At 35.7% G+C, this 18843-nt stretch overlaps 1 protein-coding gene across 6 annotated transcripts in view; it reads left to right on the top strand.

Moving 5' to 3' along the window:
• CEP95 (centrosomal protein 95) overlaps nucleotides 1–18843 on the top strand; it is a 32285-nt gene that overhangs the window by 4273 nt on the left and 9169 nt on the right. For 2 of the 6 annotated variants that reach the window (XM_027872953.1, XM_027872949.1), the window contains exons 4-15: nucleotides 2088–2198; nucleotides 5906–6014; nucleotides 6603–6718; nucleotides 10143–10250; nucleotides 10843–11051; nucleotides 12203–12266; nucleotides 13023–13052; nucleotides 13892–13950; nucleotides 14181–14299; nucleotides 14482–14611; nucleotides 16230–16335; nucleotides 17693–17781. In XM_027872953.1, coding sequence (XP_027728754.1) covers nucleotides 2088–2198; nucleotides 5906–6014; nucleotides 6603–6718; nucleotides 10143–10250; nucleotides 10843–11051; nucleotides 12203–12266; nucleotides 13023–13052; nucleotides 13892–13950; nucleotides 14181–14299; nucleotides 14482–14611; nucleotides 16230–16335; nucleotides 17693–17781 — 1250 coding nt within the window. The remainder of the gene's footprint in view (nucleotides 1–2087; nucleotides 2199–5905; nucleotides 6015–6602; nucleotides 6719–10142; nucleotides 10251–10842; nucleotides 11052–12202; nucleotides 12267–13022; nucleotides 13053–13891; nucleotides 13951–14180; nucleotides 14300–14481; nucleotides 14612–16229; nucleotides 16336–17692; nucleotides 17782–18843) is intronic. The other 4 variants (XM_027872951.1, XM_027872950.1, XM_027872952.1 and 1 more) reach the window with 4 other exon arrangements.

Raw genomic sequence — 18843 nt, 5'->3', positions numbered from 1 at the left:
CTAGGCTTAGGAGATAGTGTGAACCAAGCCAAGAAGATGGGAAGGTTCATGGTGTGTCCAGGAGCCAAAGTAGGACTAATCCATCTGTTTTTCCAGCAGTGGAAAGTTATATGAGATAAGCCTAGAAAGGTAGATAGAGAACCTTGAATGCCAGAGAGGAGGTCAGACTGTAGAATATGTTAGTATGACATAGTTTTAATGTCACAGTTCTGTTAGGTGCTGTTAGGACTGGCATCTCCATCTTTCAGATGAGAAAATTGGGGCCAGAAGTTGAAGGGAACTCAATTGAGAGTGGAATTACAATTCACAGTATGGTATGCTGAGCTGCTAAACTGTTCTCCCCACCCTAGAAACCAGAGACTCCCTACAGATACTTACAATTGTGTACCCAGATAGGAAATAAAAACTATACAATTTTCTTTTTTATTGAGCGTTCAGCTTTTTTACTCCTCATTTTTTGTAACTTTGGTTGTAGGAGTTTTTCTAAGCATCAACTTTTTGTTCTAGATGTGTGAATAATAATCATTATCTGATGTTCTTTAAAACAAAAAGTCTTCTATATGACCTCATTTGAGTGGTACTAGATGGAGCTTTATTATTCATTTTAATTATGAGTAAATAAATGAATTCTCTCAAAACCAAAACTTTCACCATTGCTTCTCTTCTTATTGTTTTGTACTGCTGCCAGTACTGAGATAAGAAAGTGAAAAAGGTCTTTACAGATAGAGGATGTGTTTTTCATAGGCTCTTAAGTTCATTTTGTGAACTGCATTGCCAGTACTGTTAAGAGTCTGTGAGAACTAATTTCAATAGCTCTTAAGACAGTCCACCTCCTTCAGTTTCCTTGCATGTTTCTGCCCATCTAATTAGCAAAAAATATGGACTATTAAACGTGCATGAAGAAGAAGTAATCATATGAAATCTTACCTTTCATATCCAAATAATATTTATGTGGTAAATATTTATATACTGTTTTACATCCATTAATTCATGTGATCCACATCACATCCCTGTGAGATAGGTACTACAGGTATTGTTATCCCAATTTTACAGATGAGAAAACTAAGGTTCAGAGAGGTTAAGCGATTTTTTCCATTGTCACACAGTTAGTAAGTGTCAGAAGCGGGACTTGAACCCAGGTCTTCTTTATTCCAAGTGCAACAGTCGATCAACTACGCCAGGCTGTAGCCCAACAAATTTCTCCTGAACAAAGTAGCATCTGCGTGCAGGTAGGGACCTATAAATTCAAGTAGTTTGTCTTCCTCTAATAAAAAGTCACTTAAATACTTTTTTTTCTTATTAAAAATATGACTAGAGGATGTGCCATTACAGCCTGTTTCTTAAAAATAAAAGGAATGGTGGCCAAACAAATGTACATAAATGTAATGGAAAAAAGATGAATATGAAGAAAACCAAAGCGTGAGAAAACTTATATGAACTAATGCAAAGTGAAATAAGCAGCATCAGAAAAGCTATATACATAATGGTAACAACTGTGTAAATGGAAAAAAAAAAAACCCAGCAAAATAATTTGAAAATGAATTCTGAGAAATTATAATGACCATACTTGGCACCAAAGAAGAAATATGAATGCACTTCCCTCTTTTTTGCTAAGGGTATGAAACACTATATTATAATGTCAGAATTGGTTCATGTGCTAGTTTTCCTGAATTGTTTTTTTTTTCTTTTTATTATTTGTCACAAGGGATAGCTCTCTGAGAGGGAAGTGGAAGTAGTATATTGAGATATAAAGTTGATTAAAAACAATTTTTAAAAGATAATGCTAATACTGTCAATGAGCAAGCATTTATATAGCACTTAATATTTGCCAGTTACTGTAAAGCACTGGAAATACAGAGAAAGGCAAAAAACCATCCCTACTCTTAAGGAGCTAAATGATTTAATGATAGAGCATTTAAAGGTTGTATTTTTTTTCCCCTACATGATAACATTCCAGTACCCAGGTTTCTACTAGATTAGTTTAGGATCCCCTATCTTTGAGTCTTTTTATGCAAGTGTGTCCATTTCAAGAATGTATGTATTTTACATTAATCAAGATATTTTAAAATAATTTATTTTTTATTTAGGAGAAAATATTGTAAGAGGAAATAAGGAGTCTATTAAAAATCTCTTAGAAATATTTGATGGATTGCTGGAGTACCTTACAGAATATAGTGAGGCATCCTCTCAGGAAAGAGGTGAGTTTTTAAATTGAAAGTTTGGTTTTATTTTGAATTGAATGTCTGCTATGGCTGTAAAATAAGAGATTTGGACTGATTAATGTAACTGATATAATATTCCGTCTGTGATTTTCTAATTAGATGGTACTACTTTGAACTTGCCCTGAATACTTGGAACACCTCTAGCCTATCCTTATGTTTGACATTTGAATCTTGTTACCTTATAAAGTTTCTTAAATTACTTCTCAAAACTAACACATAACTAAAATACATAACAATTTCAAATCATCTTATTAAACAGGTTTTATTTGTTGCTTGGGATCCTTTAGTATTTCAGCTTAAAGTTCTAGAAAATTTGTTTCAAGTGAATTTCCTGTGATTCTATATTGCCTTTTCTGTCAGTAGCGAACATTGATGAAATACTCTAATTCAAGGTGATGACCAAAACGGACTTCCTGCTTCATGTTTACCAAGCCAGTTTTCAACAGTGAGTGGTCAGACCTCTAGCAAGCGACTCTTTCAAAAGTTAATCAGAATAGAATAAACCCCAATAAATCATAAGTATTTCTATATACTACCAATGAAATCCATCAGGAAGAGGTAGAAAAATTCCACAACATATAAAATACTTAGGAGTGTACTTGTCAAGATACACAGAAGAACTGTATGGATATAATTACAAAGCACTTTTTTTTCAGAAATAAGAGTTCTAAATAATTGGAGAAATACTAATTGTTTATGGGTAGGCTAAGCTAGAGCATTAAGTGGCATAGTAAATAGAATGCTGGGTCTAAAGTCAGGATGAATCATTTTCCTGAGTTCAAATCTGGCTTGAGACACTACTTTGTGACCCTAGGCAAGTCACTTAACCCAGTTTATCTCAAGTCCTTATCTGTAAACCATTCAGTGTCTTTGCCCAGAAAATCTCTCAAATGTCCAACAAAGAGTTGGATATTACTGATTAAGTCTTATGAGTTTGCTTATCTTTATGTAGACAACTCTTCAGTGTGTCTGTGTCTTTCTGTCTCAGTTTCTCTCTGTCTCCCTACATATATGTGTGTATATGTATATGTATACATATATATATATGAATTTATACATGTATGTATCCAGCCTCCAGTCTTTCACCTAAGAATCAGATATCCCAAACACATATAAAATCAACATGTTCAAAATAGAACTCATTATCTTCACCCACCCCCCAAACCCTTTCAAGTTTCCCACCTAAGGAACTACCATTCTTCCAGTCTCCCGTGTTTGTAAGATTGTCATTTTCTTCTATTCCTCATTCCTCCTTACACACATGCCCAGTCAGTTGCCAGATCTTTTCCTTTTTAACTCCACAACATCTTTGACATCTCTCCTCTTATCTTGCACAGCCTTATTTCAGACCCTCACCACCACCAGCTTTCTGTTTGGCCTCCCTGCCTCAAGTATCTCCCCACTCCAGCCCCCACAGGGCTGCCAGATTAATTTCCCTTAAGTGCAGGTCTGACTGTGTCACTCCCCTATTAAGAAAACTCTAGTGGCTCCTTTTAAAACCTATATAACTTGTCCCCAACTCATCTCTTCAAACTTAACGTATGTTATTTCCCTTTCTGCACCGCAATCCCATCAAACTGGTTTTTTCCCTAGTCTTCACACATGACAGTCTTCTGTCTCTGTACCTTTATATTAGCTGCCCCCATGCCTGGAATACATTCCCTCCTCACCTCTGCCTCATAGAATCCTTCTCTTCCTTCAAGACTTAGCTCAAGTACATTCTACAGGAAGCCTTTTCTGATCCTTACTCCTCCCCCCAACCTGCAGTTGCTAGTGCTCTCCCTCCTAAACTGCCTTATATTTAATTATTTTTTATTTGATTTGTTTTTAATATTTAGTTTATACATAGATTATTAACATATTGATTCTCCTGTTAGAATGTAAACTTCTTCAGAATAGGTATTGTTTCATTTGTATTTATCTCCAATGCCTAGCATAATGCCTGGAACATAGCAGGTACTGAAAAAATGCTTATTGTTTGATTGACTCAGCATAGTGAGAAGGCTCAGTCATTTTGCATATACAAGTCCCAGTGGTGAACGTGAGGTCCTATGCCAGTGCCTCTTGGAGGCTTCCCTGGGGTTTTTCAGGTTATGATAGAGACTGCTCGAAACCTCTTGCCTTAATTGTGGAGTCCTCATGGTCCAAGTTCATTACATAGATGCATGAATACCATGATTATCTAATAGTGTTTGTCTTGCCTCTACTCTGTCCATGCCACTGACAGCAATCCCACTTGCTCCTTGCCTCCTTAAACTACTTAGAATAAAATCCTTACTAATTGGAGTCTTCATCAGTTAACATAACGATGCTACAAACTCATGCACAGTTGTCTAGGAAACATCTTAGAGGATCTGTCATCAGTCGCAAGCATTATGGGAATTGAAGCCTACTATGCTAGTGTCACAATAAAAGATAAAGAGAACCTGAGACAAAAAAGTCCGAGTGTTCAGTTTATTAGCAGAGTTAGCAGTTACCAGTAAACAGGGTCAGTGGCTCCTCAGTAGCCAAAGACCATTCATGGAAGAATGCAGAGCGTTCTTATGGTCTGAAAAGAGAAGCTAATGAGAATATATATTCATGAGATTAATACACATTCATACACATGCATATTTGTGGAGTTTATAGGAAGTAGGTTGATGTATACCATTAGGGCTGTTAAGAGTTGCCAATTCCATGACTTTAATTAAATCAAAGATTAGCTTTCTTATTGACTCGGTGTCTGATTAATGAAGCAGTTCACTGACATACTATGAAAGCATCATGGAGTGTTTTGTAAATTTTCATGAGTCTGAATGAGGAATTAACTCACAAAAAGGGGAACTTTAACTCACACAGAAAAGGGGAAGTCTTATAAAACAAGGGACTTAGGCTTATAAGAGTGGGGAAGTTAAACTCTAACAACTTACTACTAAAAGGTAACTTAATTAAGTTTAATAATTCATAGCAGGCCTTGGCTAAAATAAAGTCTGATTATATTGACTGAACATAATTCCCAATTTGCATTTCTCACGAGAGTTTAAATTAGAGTTTTAATATTTCATGTAAAACTTTTTGAACTAAAAAATTAAGGGGGAAAGAGGCACTTATGTTCTTTTCCCTCAATTTTTGTAACATTCTACAGTACTAAATTATGAAAAAGCAGTTTTACTTTTCTTCCATATTTGGTAAGATGTCCTTTATTGATTGGCATCAGGTCAAATATGAAATAAAATAGAAACTTTGTATCCCTAAAGGAAAGCCTGAGAGTTAACTTGAAGAGGTAGAATAACAGAAGCTTCAGTCTTGCATTTTGTTGCCTGACTCGTATTATCCCCATCCTGTGCCAGTGCCTTTTTGTGACAGGTGCCAGAGTAGTACCAGCGTTGACAGGCCCTACCAGCCTGGAAATACTTCAGATCTAGTCAAAGAAATGGATATATGTGTCTGATATTTATTATCTAGGAACAAGTCTAACAGATTTAGAGGGAGTCTCATCAGAGGGTTAGCCACAGAACAGTTTGTTTTCTGGCCATAACAATTCATTAAACTATGTACTAATCCATGGGAAAGATTGTTATGTACATCTTTAGGGGGAATGTATATAGGAAGTATGATAAATACTCTCTTAAGTGTAACAAAATCTGATGATACTCACTTAGGTTTTTGTTGTTGGTTTTTTTTTTTTAATGTATTTTAAATAGTTGAAACTGACCGAGTAGCTAAAGAATCAATTCAAGGCATATTTTCAGAAGAATTGGAAGAAAAGTTTAGAGAGATCAGACCAGTGCAGGCAATGACATCATTTGGGAGGTAGGCTTTTTCTTTGTTGACTTAATGAAACAAGTTTCACTTTTCCTTATACTTGATACAGTTGTCTAATACAATATGCCAGAATGACAGTAATTAAGTTAACCTGGATACATTTATTTACCATGCTTCAAAACTTTGTAAAATCTTTTATAAGTAATTTTAAATCCTCCGAAGGGAGGTTTTTGAACCCTGACTTATGTGTCAGTTTTCTTAAATACTGATTTTATGATATCTTCTGGTTCTCAAACACGTCACAGTTCTTCATGCTTTAAATACAGGGAGTTCTGATTTTTTGACATAGATGTTTTGGTGAACCATAACTTAAAGGCTATGACTGCAAAGTGCTATTGCCTTTGTTTGGAAACTGTCAGAAAATTTTGTGCCAGAGAGTAAAGGTGACAAAGAAATCTCTTTATTAAACAGACCAGAATGAGCAGAAGAGTGAAGTGCAAAATGGTAAAGATTGGGGGCCACCAATCCTATTATTGTCATACTTTATGTAATTAGATGATATAGGAATCCTAACTTGGAAAACCCTCTTGTGGTTTTGACAGGCATTTGCTAAATGTGACTAAGAAATTTTTTCAGGTCTTCCCAATCTTCTGAGCTTTTTGTTCCATCTTGGGACATAGATGGATCAGAGTCCACTGGTGAATTGATTAGACTTGGAGATACAGCTCACACCTTTTCTTTAAGGAAAGATGGTACGTAATTGAAACTTTAAATGATAATTACATTATAAACTACAGCCTAGTTATAAAGTAGTGAGAAATATTTTGTGATCTAAATTTAAAGACTAATCGACTTATTTGTAGGAATGAAATTATAGTTGACTATTTTTCATTAATCATAAACAAAATTGTTAACTAAAGTACCTTTAGTACCTTTAAGACAGATTAAGAAGTGAAATGTGAGATAGTGGAAAGAGAAATGGACTTAGAAAACCTGGATCTGAGTTCTAGCATTTCCTTGTGATCTTAGGCAAGTCACCAGGATCAAAGAATTTATGTAAAGTACTATGTAACCATAAAGCACTGTTTAAATGAGTTATTTTTATTCCTAATAATCTGAATGGCATGTCATTTCCCATCTCCCAGAATGGTTTTAAATATCTCAACTTCTAAACACACCTTCTGCACAGAATTTCCTAAAATAAACATGTTCAGTCAATCAACAAGTATTTAAGTGTCTACTCTGCATCAACCATTGTGCTAGGCTCTGGAGCTGCAAGGACAAAAAATGAAATAATCCCTGCCCTTTACGAATATATGTTCTGTAGAGGAAGTTAGCATCTATATATACTATGCAAAATAAATACATATATAGTGATTTTATTTGAGAGACCCTAAGCTTTACATAGTTGAAGAAAAGTACAGGGTAGAGTTAAATATTTAATCTTCTAGGATAGAAAGATTTCAAAGAATGCCCTGTATTTAAGAATTAACATGGCATAGTGGATGGAGTATTGAAGACCTGGATTGATTTACCAACTGTCTGATCACAGGCAATTGACTTTATTTCTCTGAGCTTCAGTTTCCTCCTCTATAGTACCTTTACCTCAATTGAATTTTTAAGGAATCAGGTTAGATAATATAGCTTTGAAATTAGCTATATAAAGATATAAAATCTTATTCTGTTGTCCCATCACTACATGGAGTAAACTCTAGGATATTAAAAGTTGTCAGTGGAGCACAAGCTCTGGCAGATTCTAAAAAGGTGGAAAGGATTTGGGTTGTGGTCTAACTGCAGACCATATATATATCTGTCTTCTTGAGGATTCACCTAGCTAAGTTCATAGAAAATCATCAACAGGAGATTGGCCATTAGGTAATAAATTGCTTTAGCCACAGTAGCCCATAAAGACTATCTGTTAAAGTATAAAGGGAAAAAAAAAAGTATAAAGGGATTGGGAACTTCATTAGATATTAGTGTGTTCACACTGATGACATCATATATCTTAGAAGGATGTTGAAATACAAATAGATAGTTCATTATGGTTGAAATTTCTATATTCTATCTGATAATGTATTTCCATCAGAGAAGCAGCGTTAACAGATTATTCACTGAGTAAGGAAGCAGGATTAATACAGTCACTAGTAAACCAGCAAATTTTAATGTTGCCTGCGGAAATGAATGAAATCTTACATGGAAGATTCTGGTAAACTTACTGAACTTTTTCATTTGGGAGAAAAAAAAAGTGATGTAGCCAGACACTTTCATTGATTATCCATACTCTTATATACCATAAAGTAAAAGCTATAGGGGCAGCTAGGTGGCACAGTGGATAGAGCTCCAACTTTGGAGTCAGGAGAACCTGAGTTCAAATCCAGCCTCAGACACTTGACACTTACTTAGCTGTGTGACCCTGGGCAATTCATTTAACCCCTATGGCCTCACCCGAAAAGAAAAAAAGCTATAGGGACAGACAATAGAAAACCAGCACTATAATTTGAAAAGAACATTGGGTTCTAGTCCCAGCTCTGACACTGACAAGCTGGATGACGCCAGGCACCTCACCTTCACCTTCCCTAAACTTCTGTTTAGGAAAATAAGGAGGAGGTTCTAATGTTATAAGATCATAGACTACATGAGCTGGAAGGAGCTTCAGGGGTCATCTGGTCCAGTCCCCTTATCTGGACTTGGCAGAGTCACGTGGGCAATAAGTAATAGGGCAGGGCTTCAACTCAGTTCTTTCCACTGTATCACAATGCTTCTCAGCTTACACAGTGACATCTAGACTAGCCTCTGTGTTGCCCCTTCCCTTCCTTAGAGACCTAGAGCAAATTAGAGATGAGAAACCATAGGTTAAAATGTTGGCTCTTAGTGTCTAGTATTACCCCTTCCAGGTATTCTACCCGTTCCATGATTCTAAGGCACTGAAAATAAAAAGTTACTTTTGTATTGAGGAAACAGTGCAAATACACACATGCCTGGAAATTATTTAATCCTAACAAAGCAATTACAATTCATAAAAATGCATAAAGAGCTCCAAAGAATGTGTGATCCCTAGAAAGGGTTTTTTTTTGGTTTTGTTTTAGGCAGTTGGAGTTAAGTGACTTGCCCAGCTAGTAAGTGTCAGTGTTTGGTCTGAGGCCAGATTTGAACTCAGGTCCTCCTGACTTCAGGGCCAGTGCTGTATCCACTGCACCACCTAGCTGCCCCGAGTTGCTTACTTTTTGCATAGTTGGTGCTCCTATAATGCTTAGTTACATCAAGGGGTTTTTTTTTTTGTTTTTGGCTAAGCAGTGGGGTTAAGTGACTTGCCAGGGTCACACAGCTGATAAGCATCATGTGTCCAAGGCTGGATTTGAACTCAGGTCCTCCTGACTCCAGGGCTGGTGCTGTATCCAGTGCATCATCTGGCTGCCCCAGGAGTTTTTTTTAAAAAGGTGGGATTTTAGAGTAAGATTTTTACATGAGTTGTTATATACAAAAGCATGATCATAAATACATTTCATTTGGAGAGCCATTTTAAGGGGCAGCAGTGGAAATGAAAAGTCTGATGTAAAGTGATAAGATGTGTAGGTATAGAAAGTGATAAGATAGAGGTATGGAAAAGGAAGAGAGTCCTATAGGCTGACTTGTTATGATTCAGTGTAATAGATAACCTTATAGTGGCTTATGTCTTGATATCTGTTTGAAAACTCAGTTAACTTTATTATCCAAATTCACAGAAGTATAATTTTGACAGGAAGTATATTTTTTGACTTCAGTAACTATTGAAGATTAACAATATGATTGTGGCCAGGGCCAGGAATATACTCAGTAGTAACAATTTCTACAAGCCCATAATGTCTTATTAAAACAAGCTTTAATGAAAGTTGATGAGTTATGAAAATCATTCGGTTCATTAGTTTTCTTTGTTTAATGACTATCTGTTTATGTATGGCATTTGTGTTATTCCTAACTTTCTGAACTGTCATATTGCCTGATGATCTGGTAGGTGGTAAAGCCAACCTTTCAAACTTATTTTGCTATATAAACCAAGCTGACAGACAGCCTCCTGAAAATGTGTTTCCTTTAGTGCTCTTTCTCTGTCTTATATAAAAAGAAGCTCTTGGTTTCTAGTTTGTTGATGCCAGAATCTTTTAAGAATTAGTTTTATTTATTTGTAATTAATTATTCTAGGAGTTGAAGAATCACAGAATGAAGAAGATTCAACTTTCCAAGGAACCAAGGCTGAGGAAGATTTTGTGAACTCTACCTCATGTTATTCAAATTACATAGCAGATAATAGTAAGTGGACATATTAAGCCCTTAAGTTCAAACTGTGATAACTTCCTAACTCAGGCTTATGTGTTTGAAAAGCGGTATGGAGTTTTTCTAAGAGCCTAACCTAGTATTTTCTCTTGATTTCATATACTCAGTACTTCTTCTAAGTACTTGCTGTTAATTTTAGTTCTAATTTCAGCTTCAGACCTTCCTTCTATATGCTGCATGTATGGAATCATACATTGCATAGAACTATCCTCTAACTGTAAGGCAAGCTTCTTGCCTAAGACATCATTTTTATCTTATAATTTGATGTTATATTTCAAGTAGTAGTTTTCAAATGGTTATTAAATTTAAATACAATTACTTGAAAGTATTCCTACTCGCTAAGTAATCAGTGCCCTGTATTGTATTGACATGTCACATATATTAGTTGTGTTAAAATCACTTTATATATTCTTGTCATGCAAAAAACAAGGTTTATGTAGAATGTATATTCTTTTGTACACGTATACTGTTACCTCCTTCCTTCATCAGTTTTAAAGTAGATTGCTAATGCTTTATTCAGGTAGTTGCTATATATGAACCATTTCTCAATATTTTTCTTAATAATTAGCTGCATCTGTTGAGTCTACAGAAATTTCTTCCAAGAGTCTGACTCCAAATGCTAAAAAATTGGGTGAACCCATTCGTTCAGCTATTCCTTTGCAGCCACCATACCATCCTCTTGAGCCTTCAGCACCCTGCCCTATGGGAAGAGAACACTATCATTCGAGTCAGTATCCCTCAGCCTTAAATGATGATGAAAAGCATGAAAGGCCTATGGTAAGTGGAAAAGCTCCTTTTTATTTTTAATTGACTAAAAAGTATGTGAATATGTAAGGTAGTCTATTGATATTTGAACTTTGACTGATTTTTTTTTCTATTCATAAAGAAAATAACAAGATGAACATGTGAATTAGAAAATACGTTTACATAAGGGACTTATTAAGGTCGAACTGTTTACATTCCTACATGGAAAGATGATATTTGTAACTCATGAGACCTTTGTCAGCATTAGGGTAGTTGGAGGGAAAAAATTATATGTATGTATATAGATAGATAAATAGAGGGCACAGGGTGAGTTGAAAATGAAGGGGTGATATCTGGAGAATAAAATTAAGAGGTGAGAGAGGATTATACTGGGAGAAGGAGAAAGGGAGAAGTAGAATGGGGTAAATTATCTCACATAAAACAGACAAGAAAAGGCTTTTACAGTGGAGGGGAAATGGGGGAAGGTAAGAGGGAATGAGTGAATCTTATTCTCATCCGATTTGGCTTAAGGAGAGAATAACATACACACACAGTTGGGTATGGAAATCTATCTTACCCTACAATAAAATAGTGGGGGACGGGGACAGGAGAGCAGGGGGATGATAGAGAGGAGGGCAGATTGGGGGAGGGAGTAATCAGAAGCAAACACTTCTAAGGAAGGACAGGGTCAAAAAAGAGAATGGAATAAATGGGGGGCGGGATAGGATTAAGGGAAATATACTTAGTTTTTCACAACATGACTACTATGGAAGTGTTTTGCATGACTACACATGTATAGCCTGTATTGAGTTACTTGTCTTCTCAGTGAGGGTGGGTGGGGAGGGAGGAAGGGAGAAAATTTGGAACCCAAAGTTTTAAAAACAAATACTAAAAATTGTTATCACATGCAACTGGGAAATAATATATACAGGCAATGGGATATAGAAGTCTATCCTGCCCTACAGGAAAATTGAAGGGGAAGGGGAAGAGAGATAGAAGGGAGGGCAGATTAGGGGAAAGGGTATTCAGAATGGGGTGGGGGTGAGGGACAAGATGGGGAGATAATTTGGAACTCAAGATCTTGTGGAAGTGAATGGTGAAAACTAAAAATAAATCAGTTAAAAAAAAATACATTTATTCTTGAATTTGAAATGTCTTGGTCTTAATTTCTTTTTGGCCTTCAGTTTACAGGGTCATTTGATTCATTTTCAGAAAGGATTCATGGTGCAGAGTCCTACTTCACATCTGGTAAGAACTATAGCTCTCAAAATTCCTTTTCCATTAGAAATTGATCATGGAAAAACTGATATTTTTGGCTTTGACTCATTCATTTCAAGAAAAGTGTGTAGGGGGCAGCTAGGTGGCGCAATGGATAGAACACTGGCCCTGAAGTCAAGAGGAGCTGAGTTCAAGTCCGGCCTCAGACCAAACACTTGACACTTAATAGCTGTGTGACCCTAGGCAAGTCACTTAATCCCAGTTGTCTAAAAAACAAAACAAAACAAAAAAAAAAATTGTAGAGTAAATCACTCTTTGGAACCAGATTTATATAGGTAGAAAAACCAATATACACTGTTCTTTGCTTACAGTCCAATAAAGGATAAGACATGTACACAAATAAGTATTATACAAGGTAGAATGTGATAGAAATGATCTGTGCAATGCTTTAAGAACATTTGAGAAGAAAAATTACTTTCATAAAGGGATTACTGGAAGGCTTCATTGGAAGATATGGTACTGAGATAAACCTTGAAGGAAAAGAGAATTTCACTTAAGATGTGGAAGAAGTAGTTCCTAGGCATAGAGGAAACATGCCCTATACCAAACTATGGAGGCAGAAGTTGACTGAACAAAGATTAGGAAATAATTAGTAGTCCATTTTAGCTAGAATAAAGAATGCTTGAAAGAGAACGGAGTATAATAAGCCTGGATAGGTAGGTTGGAACTAGATTGTTGTGGAGGGCCTCATGTTATAAAGCCGGAATTTTGCATATTTTCCTACAGGCAGTGGGGAGCCACTAAAAGATCCCAGTGGTAAGTAGTTCAGAAATATATATTAGGATAATGACTTTGGCATCTATGTGGTGTGATGGGTTGGAGAACAGAAAGACCAGAGAAAGGAGGATTAGCTAGGAAACAACAGAGGTCTTGAACAGATTTAGAGATTATAAACATAGGACTTAGCCACTAATTGGAATGTGGAAGCAGTCATCAAAGATGATACTGAGGTTTTGAGTATTGGTACTGGGAGGGTGTGAATGCCATTAATAGATGTAGAGATGTGGGAAAAGTGAGACAGACTTTAGGAGAAGATGAATTTAATTTAGGACATACTGAGTTTGAGTTGCTGGCAGGACACGCAGAATGAAGATAAATAGCAGGCACCTGGAAATTTGGGAGTACAGTTTATGGAATAATTGAGTGCTAAAGATAAAGATTTGAGAGTCATCTACAAAAAAGTGATAATTGAAACCATGGAAACAATTAAGATTGCAAATCAAGAGTATAGAGAGAGAGAAAGAGGAAGCCTCAAGGACAAGGCCATACAGTTTCAGCATTTTGTAAAAATTTTTGCAACTTAAAAAAATATTTTTTCCTTATTTCATTTGGTTACCTTTCCTAAGCAGTTATAACATGGAGATGTGAAATTTCAAGTTAGCTGTTTTACTGTCTGATGGCCAAGGGGGTGGAAATGCAGTTCTAATCAACATGCTTGCCTGTTAATATTTCATTAATTTGCCTTTTAGTTATCAGAGACCTGTAAATATAAGCCCTATTGAATCAGAAAGTCTGTGATTAGATAAAGTACTATCAATTTGACCTCACTATTGGGCATCGTGAATCTTAGACGAAATTTGTCATTTTACATCTAGTTGGAGATACAGTGACACCTGAAACAACAAGTACACAGGATCAGAGCTACAGCATGAAGGTAGTTGAATGTTTGGAAATGTAGTTAATTTCTATACATTTTGCCAAAAATGCTTTTTTTAAAAAACCTTCAAAGTATTAGTAGAGTGTGAAGAGACTTCTTTTGCTATGTGTGATTCTTTACCTCTCACTAAAGATGATAACCACTACAAAAGGTAACACCTTGAAGTTCTTAAGAATAGTATCTGTGTATCTGCAGTTTTTCAAATTAATCATTTCTTCTTCTGTTAGTCCCTCAATAGCATTGATAAACTTTCCTCAACATCTCATTTGTCTGAAGAAACTAAGCTGTCAGTGTCTGAGTCTCACTTATACAGCCCTAGGATACAAAGACTTCTTAAACCAATAAGGTAATGTATTTTCTGAAAGTTTCTGTATTGTGTTTGTACCTTTGTTAATGGAGGGCCTATTAATGTTAACCGAATTAAGCCTTGAAAAGCAACATGTGATTTTCTAAAACAATTGCCTGTTGAAGTGCCGTAGGTGTTTTACTTAAGTGATGTCACTTAACTATTTTGATTATATTTTATAGCAGATCAGAAAGCTGTGATCTACTCACTGATAAGCTACCTCTGCACCAGGAACCAAGTGATAGGTTGACTGAGGAAGAATTGCACTCAATGTCAGAGAAACTCTCTCACCGATTGGACGAACTAGATTTAGTAAGTCTTTTTTACTTTCAGTAGGCAGACTGCCATTTAAATGAGCATTTCACAGTTTGGTTACAAATTAGGCTTAGGCTTAGGAACTAAGACTTTAAGAAACAAATTTTGTTCTAATTATCAATCATGAAAGTGCTCTTTATTAGCTAAACTGTTACAAAGAATATGACACACCTAAAAATTACTTCATCTGTTCTCTCATATGGCATGGTAAATGTTGGTGTAGATTAAACTTTTTAAAAAATATTCTCTATGTAGATAATAAATGACAAGCAATAAACAAACCAAAACTACAGTATCCTCAAGTAGCCCCCTTCTCAGTTCCCCTCAAACCTAAACAGTGTACTAGAACAACACAGAGTACTAATTCATACATTTGTACAATAGGATAGTCTGTTGTTAGCCTGATTTCGAAAGATGTTAAATTCCTTTACCAATTGCCCTGATTTAAGGCAATTTTAAAATTAAATATATGTAAGCCTGTTTGGCCAGTTATTTCTCAATCTGCTTTACTGAATCATCATTCATGTCACACCCCCTAACTGCAAGTATATATCAAACCTCTGACCTAGGCCCTTTTCTATTTTTTTCTCTGTCCTTGTCTCATTTGGTAACCTGATGAGTCCTCATGGTTTTATTTATTTCTATGCCATTGACTCCTGTATCTGTGTATCTAATCCTGATTTCTTTCACGATCTCCAGTTTTGCATCACTAACTTCATATTGTATGTGTCAAAATGGAGATCCCGTAGGCATCTTAAACCTGTCCAAAACAGGACTTCCCCCAGAATCTACCCTTCTTTCATAATCTTCCCTGTTTTTGTCAAGGGCAGCCCCCCAAACTTTCAGTCACCCAGGTTCACAGCCTTGGTATCATCCTTAATAATTTATTCTTATTAATTTCTTATAGCCAATCACCAAAGTGATTTTCCTAAAGCATGAATCTGACCCTGTTGCCTTCTCCAACCCATCACCACATAGCCTATATGAGGAACTCCAATGGCTCCCTGTTGCCGATCAAATATAAACTTTCATGTGGCATTTAAAGCTCTTCGAATCTTAGCCCAATCCTACCTGTCTAGCCTCAGGTGCATAGTACTTTGCTCTCTGTGCTCTGCGGTCTGGCCAAATTAGTTTTCTTGTGTTTTTCATGTACATGACATGCATTCTACTGTTTCTATGCCTTCGCTCACCTCTACCTGTGCCGCCTCATTGCTTCTTTTGGAAGCCTTATTTGCTTTCATGACTCAGTTAAGCACCATCTTCTACATAAAGCCTTTCCTGGTCTCTCTGGCTGCTTAGTGCCTTCCACATGCCTACCTTATATCTATGCGTTGTGTATATACTGATGTAAATGCATCTTGTCTTTCCCCAAGGTCCTTGAGGGTGCAAAGACTTTTACTTTTTCTTTGTATTCTTAGGGCCTGCCATGGCAAATAGTAAGCACATAGTAAATAGTTGTTGATTGAACCTGTGAATATTTTATACTTGTTTTTGATTTCCTAAACATCCACGTCATTTACTAAAACCTTTATAAAGATTTACTGCAGTTTATTCAAGCTTTTTTTCAGTTCTGATGTGTTGAATTAAAGATACTAAAAAAGAATTCTCTCATTAGATGTTAAAAAATGCCCTGAGTTCAAAGACTAAAGACAATGAAGAGATTAGAGATGATGATGTATCTTTTCAGTACAGTGACGAACTGCTAAAGAAGTCTCATCCAGGTAATCAATCTTGCCAAATAAGTTCTGGAATGACAGTATTGTCCAATCTCCTACATTCTTCATCAAATTTGAAATGGTTCTGTCCTGTTCACATTTAATTTCTTCAGCATATCTTCTACTAGTTCTACTCCTGTTTCTTTTGAAAGTAGTGTACCAGTTTCATCAGCAAATCTGCTTGTTTGTTCTAGATTTTATACCCAAAATATGTTCTTTACCTTGTCTAGAATGCCTTCTTTCCTCCCCTTAGTTAATTTCTGCCTTTAACTTTCAAAAATTGGTTCAACTTAGTCTTCAGGAAGCCTTCCTGTATTAATTTATTTTTATCATTCCTTTGTACCGTATTCTTCAATTACATATACACTTGCATTCCAATTTTACAAACTTCACTGAAAGTGGATTTAGGAACTACATTCTCTGCTTCAGGACAGACATCAAATACACACACACACACACACACACAATCATAGATGTAAAAGCAAACAATAGACAAAGACCTTGTAATCATTTAAAATAATACAATTATGATCTGAGTCATATAAAATATATACAAAAGTACACATTGATGTTATATGAGATCACTATGGATCTTAAGCATACATATATAATATGTAAGCTGTAACTGTACTTTATTATAAATAATCACTATAATATACATTAAATATTTAATTGACATCATTTCTTGCCTTCCTAGGCTTTTGGAGATGATTTATGTGCTCTAAGTCTCTTTTAAGGAAAGCTGTCAAGGGAAATATAAACTAAGACCTTTTCTTCCCGTTTCCATGTACCATGCATTAAAAATCATTCTGGTAACCCAATCCTACTGTATTTAGATTTGAGAGTTCCTTTTAAAAAAATAGTTTGCCATTCCACACTTTTCTCCACAGGATGCTGGTGAATAAATGAATGCACAGATGAGCAGGAGTAAAGGCTTTGAAAAGCAGCCTATAGGAAACTGGCATAAGAGAATGATATAAATGTTATTTTACAAGTGTTCAGACCCTTCTCGGAGTATGGTTTTCCTCCTCAACCAGACAAGAAACTAATGGAAAGCCTAGCACCCATTTTTTATTTTTCTCTTTTGACTCCTACAGTGAGGTCAAGGTTCTTCACACATTAGGAACTATGTAAACAAGTATAAACTGAGTACATAAACAGTTAGGGTCCAGTGTACTAATTCATTTTTCACCTTCCTTGAATCAAATGGCTTGGCATTCTAATGACATTTCTGATTATAAGAGCTTATTGTACATATCTATGTATTACTACAATTCTTGGTCACAGTAAGCAACCTTATACACCCCAATTGACTTCCATTTTTAAAAAAAAATGTTTAGGTCATATTTCTTTATCACTTAAGGGCCACCTAAGAGAGGCAGACAGTTCCAAGTGGGGAAATTACGAAGACAAATACAGAAAGAGTCAGATCTGCGACGATTTCGAGCAAAGGTAAATGATGGGGGCAGCTAGGTGGTGCAGTGGATAGAGCTGTGGCCTTAGATTCAGGAAGACTTGAGTTCAAATCCGACCCTAGACACTTGACACTTACTAGCTGTGTGACCTAGGCAAGTCACTTAACCCCAATTGCCTTAAAAAAAAAAAAGAAGGATAAAGATTTGGAAAAGACCATGCCCCTAACTGTACCAGACCTCAAACTGTATTATAAAGCAGTAATAATCAAAACTGACTTGGACTGGCTAAGAAATAGAGTAATAGATAAGTGGAATAGACTAGGTACACATTACATTACAGAAAATGACCATAGTAATTTAGTGTTTCATAAACTCCAAATCCAAGCTTTTAGGACAAAGACTGCTAGGGAAAACTGGACAACAGTATGGCAGAAACTAGGTATAGACCAACATCTCATATCGTGTACCAAAATAAGGTCAAAATGGATACATGATCTGTAGGATGATACCATAAGCAAATTAGGAGAGCCTGTAATAGTTTATCTATGGAAAAGGAAGAATTTAGAACCAAACAAGATATAGAGAGCATTACAAAATGTAAAATGGATCATTTTGATTTTTTAAAAATAAAGTTTTTGTACAAACAAAACCAATGCAACCAAAATTAGAAGGAAAACAGAAAACTGGGATAAAAAATTTTACAGCAAGTATCTCTGATAAAGTCCTTATTTCTCAGATATATAGAAAACTGAGTCAAATTTATAAGAATATAAGTTTTATAAATTTATAAGAATTCAAATTGATGGAAGGTCAAAGGATATGAACGGGCAGTCAGAAGAAGAAATCAAAGCTATCTATAGTCATGAAAAAATGCTCTAAATTACTATTGATTAGAGAAATGCAAACTAAAACAACTCTGAGGTATCACCTCCCACCCATCAGATTGGCTAATATGATAGAAAAGGAAAATGATAAATATTGGAAGGGAGGTGAGAAAACTAGGATGTTAATGCTCTGTTGGTAGAGTTTTGAACTGATCCAGTCATTTTAGAGAGCAGTTATCTATTTGTACAAAATTATTTATAGCAGCTCTTTTTGT

This window comes from Vombatus ursinus, unplaced genomic scaffold, assembly GCF_900497805.2.
Source record: "Vombatus ursinus unplaced genomic scaffold, bare-nosed wombat genome assembly UNPS02014801.1, whole genome shotgun sequence".
NCBI lineage: Eukaryota > Metazoa > Chordata > Mammalia > Diprotodontia > Vombatidae > Vombatus > Vombatus ursinus.
This window is presented reverse-complemented; position numbering and strand designations above follow the sequence as displayed.